General features: G+C 42.3%; 1 protein-coding gene across 1 annotated transcript; it reads right to left on the bottom strand.

Moving 5' to 3' along the window:
* Positions 1-2,074: 2,074 nt before the first annotated feature.
* On the bottom strand, positions 2,075-10,253 carry LOC124126660. Its single transcript, XM_046490163.2, has 8 exons — positions 9,449-10,253; positions 9,080-9,178; positions 7,579-7,683; positions 6,984-7,085; positions 6,387-6,488; positions 4,609-4,677; positions 3,294-3,354; positions 2,075-2,280 (listed from the first exon to the last, which is right to left on the bottom strand). The coding sequence occupies exons 1-7, from the start codon at positions 10,140-10,142 to the stop codon at positions 3,302-3,304; spliced, it is 1,224 nt and encodes a 407-aa protein (XP_046346119.1). The 5' UTR covers positions 10,143-10,253; the 3' UTR covers positions 2,075-2,280; positions 3,294-3,301.
* Between the last annotated feature and the right edge of the window lie 11,086 nt (positions 10,254-21,339).

Genomic DNA, 21,339 nt, shown 5'->3' with positions numbered 1-21,339 from the left:
TAGCAATATTCCAGCAATATCACGGCGGGGGACACCACAAATGGGCTTCACACATTGTACCCATGTCGGGAATCGAACCCGGGTCTTGGCTACCCGACCGCCCCCCGCCTCCTTTTACCTCACCTCAACTGGTACGACACTCGACAATAATAAACACACATGTTACCCAAAGTGCTTAGTACGCCACCTCGACAATAACGAAAGCACATGTAACTCAAAGGGCTTGGTATTACACCTCGACTATAAATAGCACACATTTTACCCAAAGAGCTTGGTACTCCTCGACTATAACGAAGGCACATGTTACCCAAAGAGCTTGGTACTCCTCGACTATAACGAAGGCACATGTTAACCCAAAGAGCTTGGTACTCCTCGACTATAACGAAGGCACATGTTAACCCAAAGAGCTTGGTACTCCTCGACTATAACGAAGGCACATGTTAACCCAAAGAGCTTGGTACTCCTCGACTATAACGAAGGCACATGTTAACCCAAAGAGCTTGGTACTCCTCGACTATAACGAAGGCACATGTTAACCCAAAGACCTTGGTACTCCTCGACTATAACGAAGGCACATGTTAACCCAAAGAGCTTGGTACTCCTCGACTATAACGAAGGCACATGTTAACCCAAAGAGCTTGGTACTCCTCGACTATAACGAAGGCACATGTTACCCAAAGAGCTTGGTACTCCTCGACTATAACGAAGGCACATATTAACCCAAAGAGCTTGGTACTCCTCGACTATAACGAAGGCACATGTTACCCAAAGAGCTTGGTACTCCTCGACTATAACGAAGGCACATGTTAACCCAAAGAGCTTGGTACGACCCCCTCGACTAAACATACCACACATGTTATCCAAGGTGCTTTGTACGACAACTCGACAATTACGAACAGACATGCAACCTAAAGTGCTTGGAACGACACCTCGACAATAACGAACACACATGTAAACCATATGTTAATTCAGCAATTTAAAAACATAAATATTAATTTCAAGTGATTCCGTGGCATTTGATTGGCTTAAAGGTAATTGTTTTTGTGTTTAAGTTGTCATCCTCCCAAATTCTTGTATTTAATTGATTCAAGTGGGTCTTTTGTCAGTTTTCTGTACAATGTTTTAGTTTTGTAGTAATATGGTGCTGCTATTATTCCGTCTAAAACGGCGTCGAAATCGAATTGCATCCCTTTGTTTTTCTCGGATCCGATAATGGTTCGAATACACAGCTTAACCTTCGTCTGTCTTACCAGCTGTTGTAAAGGCCTGTGATATATTCATGTGGGGCTGCACCTAACTTACGGGGGCGGTCGGGTAGCCTAGTGGTTAAAGCGTTAGCTCGTCACGCCTAAGACCCGGGTTCGATTCCCGACATGGTAACAATGTGTGAAGCCCATTTCTGGAGTCCCCCGCCGTGATATTGCTGGAATATTGCTAAAAGAGGCGTAAAATCAAACTCAATCAACCACCTTTCGCAACACATGTAACATCGTGAGTCTTAAGTAGATTTCGTCACGATCTTGAGATCCTTCATGGATATACCGTGCCACACTACTTGGATGAGATGGGTACGTGCTTTGCGACCGCTGCTTTGCCTGACTCTGTAACATGCCGTCGTGATCATGAGGTGGTAGATATATCTCTGACAGGATTCGCTTACTTTCTCCCCACAAAAACTTTGCATTCAACTGTGAAGTAATTTGCAAGAAAGTTTATTACCAAATATATCGATACAAAGACGAATACAAACATATCATCAAACAACTTCACCTCGAACCCCACCCAACACAAAACAAGGAAGGCACAGAGAGAGAGAGACAGAGAGACAGACACAGAGAGAGACAGACGCAGAGAGAGACAGAGACAGACAGAGACACAGAGAGACACACACAGAGAGACAGAGCGACAGACACACAGAGAGACAGACAGAGAGATAGGCACAGAGAGAGACACACAGAGAGACACAGAGGAGACAGACACAGAGAGCGACTCAGAGAGGAGACAGACACAGAGAGAGACTCAGAGATAGACAGACACAGAGAGAGACAGAGAGAGACGGGCAGAGAGAGACAGACAGACAGAGAGAGAGAATCCCCCCCCCCTTCCCAACTAACTTGGGCTAAAGAATACCCAGCATCCTCAACAAGGAGCTTTAAGGTGAAGGTCACCGCATTTGATCACAATCATCCTAACTAGGCATTTGTTTTGAATGTATTCGCATGAAAGTCCATGTCGTCTCTCGTACATCAGTTGAGCAAGTGTTGATCGAACTTCCAATATCTGAAGTACATGGAAAGACAACTGTATAGTATATAATACTGAATGCACATTTAGCCTGTATTGACATATGAAACAACACAAAACCGTTCTGACATCATTCAAGTGTTGTGGTATAAGCGATTAACAAAGATTAGAAAGAAATGAACTGCCGGACAAAAGAAGGTCTACAATTCTGAACTTGACCAACAAATAAGAAAATTTATAACATAACTAGTATCCGCCGTGGAAGGTTGTGTTCTAGGGGATACTTCTTGACTCTTCAGACTTCAGACTTTTCTACACAAGTCTGTCTGTGGGTCCACAACGGTTTTATTGAGATACAGTTACAAAGTGTAGCTCTGAATCTCAGCCCGAGTGCCAAGTTCTGCTGGTTCACAATCACATCTACAGTAAATTACGTTTATAACAAACTGACGGATATTGCGAACTTAATTTTTGGTCCCTGCCATTTGCTGCACAGATGTTCTATATACGCTTATAACGAACTACGGTTATGCTGAACTAAAATTAGTGGTCCATTTGAGTTCGTTATAACCGTAGTTTACTGTTAATATCTTATTAACATATTTGGCATTCCTGACCATGGTCCTAATGTCCTAATAAGGTTATACCTCCAGACCAGTAATGCCTCGTCTGCAATCCCCATGTTATCAATGCAGTGACCATCAGGATATCTCCCTTGTAGTCATGTAATTCCAAGAATATCCCTGAATTCTAAGAATATACCTGACTCCCCTCACTCCCTTTTTGGACACCCTTCCGTGGCTTACATGTATGTTTTAGCCAGGTCAAAGGTGCAATGTTCAGACAATATAGGTATTGGGGAACATCAGTAAGGGGCTTCACTCACGGTATCCATGTGGGGAAGCGAACCCGGGTATTCGACGTGAGGAGTGACCGCCGTAGCCACTGGGCTACCCCACCGCCCCAAGGCAATAATATAAACATTATATGAAATTAGCTTTGATGTATTGTAGCATGCGTGTCTTTCAGTCGTTAGAGGAAGATCTTACCGTTTTTGTCATGTCCCGATCAAACTCTGTATGTCCCAGTCCCCCGGCCTTGGTGTAGAGGCTGTAAGATTTACAGTATCAAATCAAGCACGCCTTTATTGAATATCAAGCGACAAAAACATTTCTATTACCATAAGAAATGTCACCTGAAAACAGCGTCCATTGTACGATTGCGACTATATCGTAAGCATGTGTTTATGAATTACTACCAAATACTGATGATATACGGTTTTCGCGATATACGGTAAGCGTACCCTGTCCCGCCGTTAGCACCCGTCACACACACATGCAAGAGAAAGATAATTATTCACTAGAATAACACGGGAACATATGGTAAAAGTCAAAATTGGGAATTGTATTGGACATCGTTTTTGTCGAGGATGCATCAAATTTGGAAATGTCCTCCACATGTCCACTGTACAACTTTTAAAGACGAGAAATGTTGTAAACAACTTTTGAGCAAGAGCAGTGCGTCGCTCAGAAAAACATAATCTCTCTGTGGTAGTACACATCTATTCACACATATATATTATATTTGGACAAGCATGTGAAATCTTTAGTCTATGTCACTTGATCAAAACAGCAATTGCCGAGGTGTTGCCTGTTGCCTTTAAAGTCTACATGTCTGCTGTATGTCGGCGGCCTGCAAGTAGTTGAATCTGGGCCAGACATTCACGTGATTGGTACTATGAGCAACGCCGTCGGGGTACGGTGATGCGAGGGGGCACGGGGGGGCCCAGTCATCTAAGGCGCCACGATTCGCTGTGCAGAGTTGCGTCCCTTGGGCACGCCTGAAACCTATGATTGTTGGCTCGAATCCCGGTTCGCGCCGATCATGTTTCTAGGTTTGTCAGCACCATACCCGTGTTCGTGGGTTTCACCGAAGTGGTAAACGTCTGGGACCTGCATCACTTCGGGCTTTCCTCCAACATTAAGCTGACACGCAGTGATATAACTGGAATACTGTTAAAAAGCGGCGATAAACCCAACTCACTCACTCACTCATTCACTCACTCACTATGATACGCAATTAGCATAGTCATAGAGCCTGACCATTCGATCCATTTTAGTCGACTCCTGCGAGAAGCATCCGTTGCTCCGTCTTACCAGGAATCTCTTCTATTGAGGCTGATCTTTTTCAGGCAGGCGTCGTAAAGAAATTATACACCCTATGTACTGTTAAACATATTTCTCTTGCTCTTCTTAGCCGCAGAATCATGCGTATGTTGTATTGATCCCCATCTGTTGACCTTTAGATGGGTGGCACATGTCTGCGACTTTAACAAATAATGTTAACTGTAATGACAAAACGTACTTTGCTGTTTAGCCGTCGGTGTCGCTCGGTCAACCGCAGCAGCCGTCACTACCCGCGTCACGACAGACCCTGGTAAACATGATATTTGTTATAATTATATTGCAATGAAATAATTCGATAGATCTTTCTATTGTAAAATATGTATTGTACGGAAACACTTGAACATCAAAAATACCGTCAATTGTAGTTCTTGTAATACAATATTTCGAATGATAACCTTCAAATTTGATTTCATTTGCAGAGCTTTAAACGTCACATGATGTTACTAATGACATGGGTGAGTGAGTGAGTTGGGTTTAACGCCGCTTTTAAAAGTATTCCAGTTATATCACGGCGTGTCAGCTTAATGTGGGAGGAAAAGCCTGATGTGATGCAGGTCTTAGGCGTTTACCACTTCGGTGAAACCCACGAGCACGGGTATGGTGCTAACAAACCTAGAAACATATTTGGGGCGAACCAGGATTCGAACCCACAACCATAGGTTCCTGGCGTGCCCAAGGGACGCAACTCTGCACAGCGAATCGTGGCGCCTTAGATGACTGGGCCACCCGTGCCCCTCTAATGACATAACACTAAGTTGTTGTACAGTGATGGGTCACTTGGTTGTAGGTGTTCATCTAATAACCCTGCCCTCTATATGATTCGTCAGCTATGTATGACTCCATTGCGATCATGTTCTTTATTGATAGTGCAGTTGTCATACACATATGCTCTTATCATCGTGGGTTCGAATCCCTGTTCGCCCCAATTTTGTTTCGTGGGTTTCACCAAAGTGGTAAACGTCTGACACATGGAATACTTCGGACTTTCCTCCCCCATTAAGCTGACTCAACGTGACATAACTAGAATACTGTTCAAAGCGGCGTGAAATGAAACTCACTCACTCACTCACTCAAGTACCAGATGTTTATAGAGAATAAAGAAATGAAAATAAAGCAACTCGTGGTTTAACCAATTTTTTTTTATGGAGACAGAACATATTTTATCATGCTTGCATAGTTTCTAACTCGGAAAAAAATATTTTAGAACCCATCACACATTGCTTTTCAGGTCATCCAGTTAATAATTTATTTATTTTTTAAACGAGAGGGAAAATATATTTTTCAAGTATCTTCTATAACAAATTAAAAATAAATTACAGACTCCCCCTCCGCGCCGTGCGTTGAGTTTTAAAACATATATATACTTGAGTTCAAAAGCCGTCATTTAATTGATGTAATAGCGTTAAAACACCTTCATCATTGACACTCATATATCAAAACGATGGCTTCAGATATTTGAAAAATAAATTAATAAAACGGCATCCTCTCAACAAATTAAACATCCTTCAACTAATCATCACTGTAACATCGCATACATCACGCTCTTAATCCCAAGCACACATTAGTTGGGTATCCCTTGGTGCTATTATAGAATATCCACATACATATCCGGAACAGTCATTGTGACTTCCCTCATCACTTCTCTCGGAATAGCAGAATCTATATCATATATGATCCAACCAACACATCGTGTGGAGGAATAGGATTTGGCTTTACATGTTATGTCTAGCTGGGGTGAGTGAGTGAGTCTGGTACTACACTGATTCACTTTCATCACGAAGTTCTTAGACCTTTCCCACGTTTGTAAAACTCACATGAACAGGTATGGTGCTGCAAAATCATGAAACATTATCAGAGAGACTCTGGGAATCGAAATCAGAGCCATTCTAGGCCTTTGGCACCAATTCCACACAGATGACGAACCAAAAACATACTAGGCTATGGAAATGTACATACCATGTTGAGTTTTAGACGTCGATGCTTCGACGTGATCAGTGTGGGTAGTTGTTGCACTTGCGGTGACAGTCGTCAATGGCGTCGATGGGTGCGATGTTAGTTCTGTAAATTACATATTTCATGAATCCTAAATGTTAATGATTTTCAAATATCATTATCAATATTAGTTTGGAACTATTTTCAAAATAGTTTAACCTATGCTGTACGACATTTGCTTATTTGTCCACCACGAGCATTGAGATTGTACGTGGTCGTCATCCTTACGATATATGTATATATGATTAAGGGTTTTCTGTACAATAACAAGTTTGATTTAAATTTAAATAGGTTTTGTACCATGTTACAAGGAGAGCATGGTCTCCAGAAGTCGGACAAGAGTCGCACGTTTGATGCGCTGAACAAAATAGAAAGAATTGTCGCAAGTTGCAATGTCAACAATCTAGAAACGCCCGCCGTATATGACAAGATAACGTTATAAGTTCTCAGATAGGCTAAAGCTGGTGACTGGGGGTTCAACTGGTAATTCGATACAGGAATATTACAATTCACACACAATTTGATTTGGTTAGAACAATACAATTCCAAACACAAACCCACTTGACATTTCGCCTCGCATCAACGTTGTCGTTTCTCTGTCCAGTGTTGAAGGTAACTTTGTTGTCTCTGACGTCGTTTTTGGTGGAGATGTTCTTTCTGAAACTGCAATAAATCTTATTTTTGAACTAAATAATTTAATAATATCTTTTTAATAATATTTATTCATATTTATATATTATACACCAATTGTCTAGTTATATCGTTTGCATCGCTGTACTTCATGGTCCTGATAGAGACCTGTTAGCAATAACGTCCAATATTGCAACTCTGTTTGTCAAGCACTACGGGTAACTCGACATTATTATGTCTTCAGGAAGTCGAGGTTCAATATAACTGACCTTGCTGCGGATTATTTAATATCCTGTAAAACATCTTGAACCCATACTGGTCAAATGTTTTAACAGATAACGCTACTATTCGTCATTTTGGATTTCAACATTCGTATTGACCTACACAATAAATGACATGCTCTCTTGTTACTGAACTCCATTGCGAAGAGCAAACACTATTACTACTACACTGACAGGTACACTAAAATGCTTTTAATAACGTCTTTATGGTTTGAATACAGATTCATATAAAATCAATAACCTACCAGACTCCTCCCTTGGGATCAGTGTTAAAAGTTCTTCTTCTACAAGATATTTATTGAAGCTGTCCCTGACGTCGGTTGTCTGTGCCAACGGGAGCACTACTGGATCTGAAATAGGGTTTAACACCTTTTGAACAGCATTCCCGTTATATCACGGCGTGTCAGCTTGATGGGGGAGGAAAGTCCGAAGTGATGCAGGTCTTAGACAGGTCATTGACAAATCCCACACTGGCAACAAGAGACAGAGAGACACGCCCCACACGAGGGGTGGTGTAACAACTGAGCTAACAATGTGAATATCGGGTGTGACCTCCATTTGCGTTGATACAGGGCATTGAAAACAGCCTTAAATGTCAACCAAACATTGGCCCTACTGAGAAAGCGTTACCGGCTGGTTCTGATCCTGTCGTAGGCGTCCATCTACTCGTCCCAGATATGTTCCCTGGGGACTGGTCTGGAAAATCAGCCGGTCATAGCAGCACAGTAATATCATGCTACCCCAGGAAGTCTGTTACAATATGTGAGTGGGCATTATCCTGTTGTAACGTGACCTTACGTCACAGCATTTGCACAAATTGTAGAACAAAGTCGTTCCGCTAGCGTACGCACTGAAATTGCTATTAACATTGATGTGTTGTGTTCTCACATGAATTGTGATGCCACCCCATACAGTTACACTTTAACCCCCAAGACGTTCTCCTGGAAGCCTACATACCCTTGCACGCCAGATGAAAGCTGAACACATCTGTGAGCACTATACTGTCCTAGTTTTGTCTGCTGAAGCTCAGATGATGGCGACACCAAACATCAGGCGTCCCTGACAGTGACGTTGAAGCAAAATTTGACGTATCTCTGGACGTCGGGGCCGGGTGTTGTAATCTCTGAACCGGTTGCGTAGGGTTCTGTCACTAATTGCACTCAACCCAGCAATTGTACGAGCTGTTAATGTGGCGGTTTGATGTAGATTCGGCAGATGCACCAACCGAATATGGCTGTTTTGTTGACGTCACATCGCACGTGGACGACCGGCCCGTTTCGGGTCATGAGTGATGCCTTGCTGTAGATAACGTCTCCAAAGATATGACATTAGGTTTCAATGAACATTAGAATGTCTGGAAACTTCATTTTGTCACAATTCCCGTTTTTAGTATACCCCCGGCAGGTAGACGCTGATTTACAGCATGCCGTGGCATTGCGTAATCGTTATTTATGGTTAAACAAACCTGTTTTCATGAGCACTTGATAGCTTAACACCCATTGTGTGCTGTTCACATTCAACGCCCACGAGTCTGAGTATTTTGCTCCCAACACACACTCAAACATCCAAAAACGCCATGCATTAACATACACGTGCAAATCGTGAATCACGACCTTAAAATCGAGGAGATGTCTTCATGAATATGTATTAAATTATGCATTTTATAATTTCAAGAATAAATGTGGTTTATATTAATTCTATATGAAGGACAGTTACTTTTTCACGTCAGTATATGAGGTACAATACCTTTATGTTCTCCGGAACCCGTAGAGAAGATTTCGCCTTCTATGTCCAACTTCCCAGCCCCAGTCGTCAAAGCAGGTGTTTCTTTGGTCGGCATCACATCTGTAGGAGTGAAACATGTAAAACAAACATTTTAGCTTTTTACTATGCCCATGATCAGAATAAACTGTCAAAACAGAGGATTGTGCGATCAGCGTCACACAAGAATTGACAAACATAAAGCAAAAATTTCATCAATCAAGTTACTATACAGTCGCCTTAAAGCAGCTTGTATGATCAACGTCACATTAAAAGCTTGATGCAAGGAACAGGTTTATCATGTTTATGTCTTGGGGAGTGGGGTGGGGGTCGGGTTCAGCGGGTAGCATCTACCTGATGTAATCGTGGAAGCCACCGCTTCTTGCCCAACATCCTCTGCTGTGAGTCCACTGGAGGATTCAGTAGTGAGGGCAGGCTCCCAGGTGTGGATGGAGACTACACGGGTGCTCCTGTCCTTGGCCAGACCACATGGCGCATCAGAGGGAAAACAAGCTGCCAGTCCCATCACTTTGTTCTCGATCCCACTCAAGGCTTGTTTCAAGCGAGCATTATCTTCAAGGACTTCTTTGATGATACTTTTGAATCCACTGACACTGGTCTGGAGAGACTTGATCTGCTGAGTCAGCTGTTTTGATTCTCGATTGGACTTTCGCACTAGCGCTATAGCACCGACCAACTGACGGTATGTCCATGCCATGTGGACCTTGATTATTTGATGCTGGTGGAACATTCGGTCTATCCGTTGGTAGTTGTAGTTGTCGACGGCAATGTCAAGCACACCGGATTTCAAAATGTCCAGCAATTTCTTTTCGATGAGTTTAGGTAGGGTTTGACGTACAACCCTATTCAAGAGTTTCCTTTCCATCATGTTCTGAAAAATGACCATTTCGTTTTTCCAGTGCTCCCGATGTGCATAGATTGTGTCTTCAAGATGGGACAATTTCTTGTACACTGGCCTAAGCCTATGCCCGTTGGTAACCAGCAGGGTCGTCATGATCACATATGCTAACACACATTTTACGTCCATTGCTATCGGATGTACGTTCACAATTGATAGAATACTCTCACTGAATATTGTTGGTCAAGGAAGTCCATATGTCACTAACTATAGTTAACTTTCATTGTCATTAAGATCTGTAAAATCCCAACGATGAGGGGATTCTGTAGTCAAGTATGTTCTTCCTGTTTTCAATACCAGTATACTTGATGCACTGTGCAGACGAGTATTACACAATGGGAAATTGTTATGCAGTGTTATACAAGTGTGCTGGGGAGCAGTCCACATCTCACCAAGTGATCTCATGCTATAGTACTGTAAGGGTCAACAGATGTAACATTTCATCTTGGTCGACAACGCCGCCAACTTCTTTTCAAACTTTCCTTTTTGGTGGTAACTGTAAAGGTCCTAGAATATAAAATGTTACTACACATAAGTGACTGAGGTCAATGAAATTAAATGTAATTAACGCCGCATCGGCGATATGTCAGCAACTACAAATATACACCCAGAAAAATATCTATCAGCCAATTCCTAATTGTGTATTCCCGGATACTTTAGTGTATATAATAAAATAGATTTGGCCTTATAGTTTTCTTCACTCCGTTAGGACAAATGATCAACTTTTGTTTATTGTCACCATTTTCAAAATTTTATATGAGCGGATAGGTCCAGTTTTTATTAAATATTTAAGTAGATTTCCCAAACACTTCAATCTTATTTCCCAATGATACCGAAACGCTCCCTTCAATGCTTTAAAACCTGCTGGTGCCAGGATGAGTTCAAAGAAAAGAAAATGTTTTGAGTGGCCTTACTGCTGTTCTTCATTTTGGAGAATCAGTATCATTCAGCGCATGCGGTGTCTCCTAAGGCAAGTGACGCTCGTAATTTGTCTCTATTTACCCAGCAGTGAATGGGTACCCGTTAGGGTGAGATGTTAACCTTCTAGCGCCTCACGGGCAGCTGCGGTTGTATACTCCTCGGGGAGCTGAGAATGAACACCGAGTTCACACTGATCCATTGACCAGGCTAATTATAATGTAATGCCGTGAGAATTCACTTGGTGAATGGAATTTAGCGAAAATAAATGCACTGATTAATATTTATTACGATTCCACTGGAACTAACCGAAAAAAGGGGCCACTCAATTCAGGGGAGGTGATGTGAAATGGGGTTTAAAGTTGAGTACATGATTATTGCACTTGAACAATACGTGCGTGCGTACGTGCGTGCGTGCGTGCGTGCGTACGTGCGTGCGTGCGTGCGTGCGTGCGTGGCTGTTTGTACTAGTCCGGACTTATGCCGATTTTATGGTGCCAGCCCACTGAGATACCACGCCGCAGTTTAACATGAAAACCCCACTCCGACACAGTATACGGACCAGTCCTTGTTTTAGCCCCTTAATACCGAGCGCCAAGTAGGTTAACAAGAAGTATCATCTTTTAACGTCTTTTGGTAACCGGTGATCAAACCCCCGACTGTCCGCTCCTTCGGGCTGACGCTCTACCACTAGAACACGGAGATAGACAGATATTCTTTATTTCCTCCAGATATTGAAGATACATGGCATATATGATATTATGTATAATTACAGAGCTGTACAGTAGTACAATTTAACAATATTATGAGAAATGATGACTACAAAATGCATGACAATCAAGCATTCTTATAACTGTTTTGTAACAGATACAGCCATGTCCTACAGTATCTTGACACGATAACTATAAGGTCACCCCATAGACTTAGAGATATGGAGCTAACACACTCAGGCATACCGCCAAGTAGTACAGACAGGATTATATCATCGTCCTCACTACATAGTCTTGCAAATGTAGAGACATCTATCAGAGACTAGAACCATTGGTCATAGGAATTACACATTTAGAAAAAAAACTGTTAATTGTTTGAAATCCGGGGTTGACAAATAGTTTGAGAGACGCGACAGTGATACAGAGTTACATTTGACTCGTTTCTCACGAGTGTCTGTGGTGATATGCTAGATATTGTAAGCACATCGTGTCGGAAAAGGAAGTACTCATTCGCCAACACTTGACGTATCACGGGATTGTCCATTTAAACTTATATAAATCCATACTGGAAAACCCACCAACGGCGGTATGAACATAATTATCTACATTCAACCAATAGTACAAGGAAGAAGACTGGACTAAAAAGTATGTTTTAGCGGCAACATGTTTACACAGCACACTAACAAATTTGGGAAGTTTTCGCTTTCTGGGCTGAGAACATTTTTTTTTTAAATATGTACATATATACTGAACAGCAAAAGAAACGTCACCCCAAGTAACATAGCATGAAAAGTTGTCATTTAAATATCTGGGTAACTTTTGTCAAAGTTTCTAAAATTTAATATTACCTTGTCTGGAAAATTTGATGATAAAAAAACAAAGTTGATGACAATAAAACCGATCGCCTAAACGCATCACGGCAACGGCCATGGTAACCCGATGCACGTGAGTTCCGTGCAAATTGAAATGCACATGCGTTCCCCCATTTCTTACCCTATAAAAATCCACCCATATCGGATAACATTTATTCGATATTGAATTGCTACCACATGCCAAGATTGACACGAAATCAGCGACACCAAGCCCTTGGACGATTACAAGCTGGACAAACCGCCCGGAAAGTAGCCAATGCATTTCAAGTCCACCTAAGAACCATATACAGGCTCCAGCAACGGTACCAGACCACCAACACCACAGACGACCGACGACGTAGTGGAAGACCAAGGGTTACCACCCGACGTCAGAATCGTCAGATTGTGCGACAGCATCTTCAAGATTGCTTTGTTACTGTTGTGGAAACTGCTCGACAGACCATGGGGACACACCAGCGACAAATTAGTGCGGACACCGTGCGTCGACGATTGCCGAGCAGACACCTCCACTGTCACAGGCCACACCGAGGACTCATTCTGACACCGAGACCGTCTTCAGCGGGCAACACAGCACCAGCATTGGCGCCACCAGCATCGAAGAAGAGTCCTCTTCTCAGGCGAGAGCCGTTACTGTATCTCAACAGAAAATGGCAGAAAGAGAGTCTTGCGACGCCGTGGGGAATGTTATTCGGATGCTTGTTTTGTTGAGACTCGTGGGGTGGTCCGAGCATCATGGTGTGGGGTGGTATTGGTCTTGCACTGAGGGTCGGTCCTGTGGTATTCCAGAACATCGGTCCAGGGAGAGGCAATGGTGTAATGACAACTGCAGGTGAACTGCGACAGGCGTTCCTGTGTGGGCTCAAGTGCCTATGGCCTTCATCAACCGCCTCATCCACTCCATGCACATGGCGGACACAAGAGATACTGACGTGTGATGCCATTTTCTCAGACACTAGTGTTGTGTTTCACTTTAAGAACATTTGACACTTTAATTTCAACCTTGATGATCAGTTTTGCTAAGTTTCATCTTTTTAATATGTCTCAAAGTATGTTTACAGCGAGAACTTGGTGAGAGTGAGCTTTTAGTAATATTCCAGCAATATCACGGCAGGGGACACCAGAAATGGGCTTCACACATTGTACCCATGTCGGGAATCGAACCCGGGGCTTCGGCGTGATGAGCGAACGCTTTAACCACTAGGCTACCTGACCGCCTTCGAACACTTGGTGTCATCACTATTTGATAGTGATTCATAAACACGTACGTCGGAATCGCATAATCGACTCTGCTTTTAGCAATAAAATCGTAAGATAACGTCAAGTGTTTTGTTGCTTATATGTATGAGTGTGAGTTGATTTAGAACACTGTCAGTAAAACACAACAATAATTGTTGCGAAATCATTATGAACACATTACCAGAAACCTGTGATTGTGGGTTTCGAATCCCGGTTCGCCCCGATTACGTTTCTATGTTTGTCAGCAGTTTGTGCTCGTGGGTTTCACTGAAGTGGTAAACGACTGAGATTTGCATCACTCCGCGATTTTATCTCACAGTAAGCTGACACGCCGTGATATAACTGGAATACTGTGTTAAACCCACCTCATTCACTCACTCACTCACTCACTCAATCACTGTTAAGGATAACTTGCAAGTAACTGGACATTCGTTTCAAATAATGTACGAGCCAGCAAATCTGGCGAGTATCATTATTTGTACCAAGTGTCCAGTGACGCGTACGTCATCTGACTTAAAATACAACATCACCTAAATAGATTCTGCGTAATCACATTTAAAATACAACCTACAAGTTAAAATATATCAATAAATATATGACACTATACACATCACAAACATGATGCACGGATATTCATAATATCTTTATCTTTTTGCTTCGATATCCATGCTGCATTTGAACTTGCTCGAATATATTCGTACTGCACGTGTATTTTGTGCGATTTGATTGTTGTAGCAAGCTCATTCGTACATCACGTGCTTAGAATTGATGCGTGAGATTAAAAATTTGCTGTAGAAAGTAGATCAGGAATCTTTCAATTCGTTACAGGAAGTCTTCAGTTGAAACAATAGAGTGACGTCACAGCTGTATTTAATAACTGTTAAGGTTTATCGAAACTATGGATGATCCAGTTTGGTATTAATTTCAACTTTTTATATTTTGATTTGACATGGATGTATTGCTTGTGTACATGAACAATAACAATGTATGGGTACTTCGAGCAATCGTTACCATCTAGCATCAACAGCGCTTAGATCGTATCAGAGGGGTTACGTTTAACATGTGAACCTAATGTGTGAATCGTAAGCCTTTATAGCTTGATGAAACCCACCTGTACGATCTTGGTACGTCAGTGTGACAAAATACGTACTTCGCGTGACCCGTGAAGATTCAGGTTAGAAGACATGCGTGTCATAAGAGGCGATTAAGGGGATCCGGTGTTCCAGTTCGGCTCGATCTTTTACAGACCGACATCACATAGCTGGAATATTGCTGAGTGCGGCGTTACCCAACAAACAAACAAAACATACTTCACGTGGATGGTGATGGTGTAACAAGTCGCCATTAACATGTTCATCTTGTGTAGTACCATAACGTGACAAAGATCCAACGTTTCGTTTAAGGTGAGACAAGACGGTTATAGAAAATTGTTTCACGGATCAGCGCGATTCTCGAAAGACATGTTGATGTGGCTACTGATTGACGCGTTGAAGGTACACGTCGACGTCCGACCGTCGTTGCCAGGTTATACTTCAGTCTCCTATTATGTACCTTTCTTCAGAATCAATACGTTGTTTCCGCATAACGGCCTGGACGTCCGAAGGGGCATGATATTAAAGTGAGTGAGTATGATTTTTTACGCCGCTTTTAGCAATGTTCAAGCAATATCACGGCGGGGGACACCGGAAAATGGGATTCACACAGTGCACCGATATGGAGAATCGAACCCGGGCCGTCGACGTGACGAGCCACCGCTTTAACCACAAGGCTACCCCACCGCGCCCATGATGTTGCAGCCACACAGAGTTGTTGAGTGATAATCATTCACAGCCAGTCGTGATATAACCTCTCACCAACACACGCACTTTCTGTTGAAAACTGAACCAGAAATATGCGTGCTCTCCGTCAATCAAGTAAACCATGCAATAATGTAGGACGGTGAGAATTCCTGTAAGTGTGCATTTTATGTAAAAAAATAATAGAACATCGCCCTGGCACTCTCCCGTGATCATGCAGGTGTTACATGAAAGCTTGTAATTCCCCCTGACGTTGTTCCCACGAATACACGCCGAAGCTATCTTGAGGGAAAACCAAAAAAATTGTCAAGAATAGTCACGAATTCATTTTTATTCGTACCTGATTCGTACATGCATTCGGCGTATTGTTAACTGATTCGTAACTGATTCCTAACTTTCGTGCAGTATTCGTAATAGCTTCATGTAAATCGCAGTGAATTCTTGACAATATTCATGCGAATTCAGCCGAATCCCACGAATATTCGTAACTCTATCGTACGTGTATCGTAACTAGATCGTAGAGCGTCACGAATTGAACCAGAATATTTGCTAAATTCCACGAATCCTCACGAATCCTAAAATTTACAAATCGTGGCGATTCGTGGGATTCGTCCTCTGTGTGGAATAGTAGCATTAGGGCCTTCACGATGACGCTTAAAACTCGAGCGATTTCACGAAATCACTGGAAATAGCACCAGGTCCTTCATTTTACACAATGATACTGGATAAATTGTTTGATAGGCAGTACTTTTAAAGTTGACGGATGACAAAGTAGACACAATTTATGGATAACAACTTCTCTTCTGTAATTAAAGAAGTTGTGTTATCCATAAATTGTATCTACTTTGTTCCTGGATAAATTTCGGGAAATTTGCATAATGACAATCATAGTTTTCATGACTACTCTCTGAACATTTATCTCAGGTAATTGCATTTGCAGCAATTACTGTCACTATGGTGTCGATAAGTTAACAGTTGATGAGTACGTGTTTCAATGGGATAACTGTTAGTATGATAATTTCAATAACACCATGCTCATCACTCCCTTCTGGGGCACGGGTGGCCCAGACGTCTAAGGCGCTGCGATTCGCTGTTCAGAGTTGCGTCCCTTGGGCACGCCAGAAACCTATGATTGTGGGTTCGAATCCCGGTTCACCCAGATTATGTTTCTAAGTGTGTCAGAACCATACCCGTGCTCGTGGGTTTCACCGAAGTGGTACACGTCTGAGACCTGCGTCACTTCGGGCTTTCCTACCACATTAAGCTGACCCGCCGTGATATAACTGGAATACTGTTAAAAGCGGCGCTAAACCAAACTCACTCACTCACTCACTCACCCACTCACATCACTTCCTTCCTGTACTTCACCAGAAGATCGGCCGGTCTGCTGGGCCACAATAGAAGACACCTATGACATCACAGGTAAAGCTCACGTTCCCACTGGCCATGGGAAAAAGTATGCAACAAAATAACAGATGCTGTCAAACTCTTCAAGTCCTAACCCGTGTGTGTCAAGGGAAGAGGAAGGGTCCCAAGAGTACAGATACGTCACTGGAATATTGTATTAATTACTTCATCACTCATTGGCTATTATTTATTGATCGCTTGTTGATAAGTGTATAAAACACATTGAAATGTTTTAAATGTAATGCGATAAAAAGAGGTTATCATTATTATTATTATTATTATTATTATTATTATTATTATTATTAAAATATAAAATGAAGCAATGAGGGTTTGGGTGATCCTGGCACAGTCAGGCTGGTCAGGTTCATCATCAGCTCAGGGCCCTTAACTGCCCCCTCCACAGGCAGTCCAGACAGCGAATGGGACTTTTCCCAGGAAGCGCTGCCTAGTCGAACCCATCGGGAACTTTTCGGAGTATGTGAAGACTCCCTAACACTGCAGCCTTCTACATTACCCAGATTGTCAAAAGGGTTGTATTTCTGGCAGCAAACTCGGGTAATCTCCCAATGTCAGTCAACAGATTGGGAGGTACCAAACTTAAAGCACCGAGAACATTTGGGAGTCGGACAACTTGGTACTTGGGATGCAAGTGTGACAAAAGGGACAGAAAATTCAATGAAATAAATTATTTCACTAGATTTCAACGCAGCGTCCTCACACCCGGTACCCCTTCAACTTGCCCACAACTATACCTCTTCACCACCCCTAACCCCATCGCCCTAAGACGGTACTACTTGAACGGCCCACCATCAACCAGCGCCCACACACACACACACACACCAACCCTACCGGTACCCGTTCAATTTACACACATCGCCCCAACAAGGTACCTCTTCAACGTCCCCACACATGTGGTGCACCTTCATCCTCCCCGCTGCCGCTAGGCAAACAGACCTGGTGTGATATTTCCTATCTTGTCTTTTCCAGATTGACATGCCAAACAGTACCCATTGTCAGGAACGCTCACTCCTGCATCCGTGATGGTAAACGTCAATACGTGCACGTGTGTCCCGTCATTGTTTCAAACAGATAAATGATAATGTCTGTAAAAAAAACTGAATAGATAGTTTTTCAAAGTTTAAATGAGATCAAAATGTCAGATTTACTATTTTGCATATTCCCCGTACTTGCTATCGGCTTGGGAGAAAGCCTTCACAATAATCACTTCGATCCTTATCACTGTGACTGGTGGCTCCTGTTATTGTACATTTATGCATACCAGGAGAGTTACTGGCAAAATATGACTAGATTTCCTCTGTGTGCAGTGAAAGGGGCTGCAATATCCGAGTCAGGGCCAATGTAAGGAAATGCTTGTATCTCTGTCTCGTCTAGACATGATAATCTTCCAAATAAATCTTTATTCCACATTCATGGGCACAACGGCTGGGATTCCAGACACACACGGGTCCCGCTAATAAGTCTTGAAGGTTGGCAAGTGGCCTAGAAATGACCATTCGGGGCACTAATTCAATGAAGGCTTTAGACTGGCCGCCCCGGTGTCATAATGTCGTAATCTAGACGCCCGGCAGTACATTCAGGCTGCATCAAAAGTTTACTTTTCATGTTGATTGTGTGCGTCACGCCCCAGGCGCGTGGACACTGGCACTATAAACTGGAGAAAATAACTTGGGTAAATAACACAGAGGAGATGTGGAGTTATAGTAGGTTTGGCCTCAGGGTTTCCTGGTTTTGCTGCCACTGTAAGGGTCCTTTTGATATTCGGTTTGGGGTGATTGTGGAGGAGATGGATGAGCAAAAGACTTGGTTCTCATGGATTTACTGGAACAAAATACATTGAGCTTGGTTTTAAATAACGCATTGTTCGCTTGAGTGAGTGAGTGAGTGAGTATGGTTTTACGCCGCTTTTAGCAATATTCCAGCAATATCACGGCGGGGGACACCAGAAATGGGCTTCACATATTGTACCCATGTCGGGAATCGAACCCGGTCTTCGGCGTGACGAGCGAACGTTTTAACCACTAGGCTACCCGACCAGCCCGTTCGCTTGACATAATGAATGTACGAAACCTAATGGTGCCACTGTGGTAGCAGAATCCCGAATATTTTCTCGTAGTGTCAAGTATTTTCTAGGCGTTTTAAACACATTTCTCGTAATTGCGATTTTTTTTTTAAACTTCGAGTTTCTTCTCGTAACCAGACAAACTTGAAATAATGAGAAATATCGAAAGTACCAGGGGAAAAAATGAAATTTCGAGAAAAAGTATGAAATAACTGAAATAACGAGGACAATACTCGAAATTTCGATTTAAAAATAGAATTATGCTTCCAAAGTGGCACCATTAGGCTTTCGTGTGAATGTACTGGAAAGATTGAAAAAATTATTCGGCTTCTCTTTTGGGAGAAAAGAACTTTGTCTTGAAGCAGTGGTCGAAAGTTATTCTGTCTCTGACTAAAACAGATTCAATTACAAAGATAAATGAATTGATCACGGCATTCTTTATAAAAGTTTTGTTTGTTTGTTTTGTTGTTTAACACTGTACTCAGCAATATTCCAGCTATATGACGGCGGTCTGTAATAATCGAGTTCTGGTCTTCGGTAATTCTTTTTATATCCTTTAAATCGAGATGTTTTAACAGACACGCACTAAAAGAGTGTTTCACTAGTTGAAGATTGATTACAATGATTTGATTAGACTAATGCTTAATCTATGAAAACATTTCTTTAAAATAATCGTAATTCTTTTCCTCTGCTAGAGAATGAAGAAAACTAGACTTTGTTTAGTTTGATCTAGACTTGCCTAGGCTTTTAGTAAAACAGAGTCATGGCGCGGGACTATGATTTAATGCGTTGTGTGAATTGTTCATTTGTGTTTGCTTTTTCAGTTGTTTTTTTGCAGTGGACTTAACATTTTTTGCTGTATTGCACAATTAGGATTTTTATATTCTATATTTCATAATTTTTGCTATAGCTTGATTATTGTGACATTGTGTGTATTCTGTGTCACGTGTTCTCTATTGTGGAGGTGTCGCACCAAGTACATTGAGTTACATGTGTGTTCTCTATTGTGGAGGTGTCGTACCAAGTACATTGAGTTACATGTGTGTACAATAGTGTCAAGAAGTCGTGCCAAACACATTGGGTTACATGTGAGTTCTCTATTGTGGAGGTGTCGTACCAAGTACATTGAGTTACATGTGTGTTCTCTATTGTGGAGGTGTCGTACCAAGCACGTTGAGTTACATGTGTGTTCTCTATTGTGGAGGTGTTGCACCAAGCACGTTGGGTATCATGTGTGTACAATAGTGTCAAGGTGTTGCACCAAGCACGTTGAGTTACATGTGTGTACAATAGTGTCAAGGTGTCGTACCAAGCACGTTGGGTATCGTGTGTGTACAATAGTGTCAAGTTGTTGCACCAAGCACGTTGAGTTACATGTGTGTTCTCTATTGTGGAGGTGTCGCACCAAGCACGTTGAGTTACATGTGTGTACAATAGTGTCAAGGTGTTGCACCAAGCACGTTGAGTTACATGTGTGTTCTCTATTGTGGAGGTGTCGCACCAAGCACGTTGGGTTACATGTGTGTACAATAGTGTCAAGGTGTCGCACCAAGCACGTTGGGTTACATGTGTGTACAATAGTGTCAAGGTGTTGCACCAAGCACGTTGAGTTACATGTGTGTACAATAGTGTCAAGGTGTTGCACCAAGCACGTTGGGTTACATGTGTGTACAATAGTGTCAAGGTGTTGCACCAAGCACGTTGAGTTACATGTGTGTACAATAGTGTCAAGGTGTTGCACCAAGCACGTTGGGTTACATGTGTGTACAATAGTGTCAAGGTGTTGCACCAAGCACGTTGAGTTACATGTGTGTACAATAGTGTCAAGTTGTTGCACCAAGCACGTTGGGTTACATGTGTGTACAATAGTGTCAAGGTGTTGCACCAAGCACGTTGAGTTACATGTGTGTACAATAGTGTCAAGGTGTTGCACCAAGCACGTTGGGTTACATGTGTGTTCTCTATTGTGGAGGTGTTGCACTAAGCACGTTGACTTACATGTGTGTACAATAGTGTCAAGGTGTTGCACCAAGCACGTTGAGTTACATGTGTGTTCTCTATTGTGGAGGTGTCGCACCAAGCACGTTGGGTTACATGTGTGTACAATAGTGTCAAGGTGTCGCACCAAGCATGTTGGGTTACATGTGTGTACAATAGTGTCAAGGTGTTGCACCAAGCACGTTGAGTTACATGTGTGTACAATAGTGTCAAGGTGTTGCACCAAGCACGTTGAGTTACATGTGTGTACAATAGTGTCAAGGTGTTGCACCAAGCACGTTGGGTTACATGTGTGTACAATAGTGTCAA

The sequence above is a fragment of the Haliotis rufescens genome, unplaced genomic scaffold (genome assembly GCF_023055435.1).
Source record: "Haliotis rufescens isolate VD_foot unplaced genomic scaffold, xgHalRufe1.0.p SCAF_5, whole genome shotgun sequence".
NCBI classification, from domain to species: domain Eukaryota; kingdom Metazoa; phylum Mollusca; class Gastropoda; order Lepetellida; family Haliotidae; genus Haliotis; species Haliotis rufescens.
Note: the sequence above shows the minus strand (reverse complement) of the source record. Positions and strands in the feature narration are given on the sequence as shown.

Excerpts from the sequence above, each read along its gene's own strand:
- LOC124126660 (XM_046490163.2), bottom strand. The coding sequence starts at position 10,142 with ATGGACGTAAAATGTGTGTTAGCATATGTGATCATGACGACCCTGCTG. Across the intron at positions 7,086-7,578 it reads GATCCCAAGGGAGGAGTCTG|TTTCAGAAAGAACATCTCCA; the intron begins GTAGGTTATTGA and ends GATTTATTGCAG. Across the intron at positions 6,489-6,983 it reads GATGCGAGGCGAAATGTCAA|AACTAACATCGCACCCATCG; the intron begins GTGGGTTTGTGT and ends TGTAATTTACAG.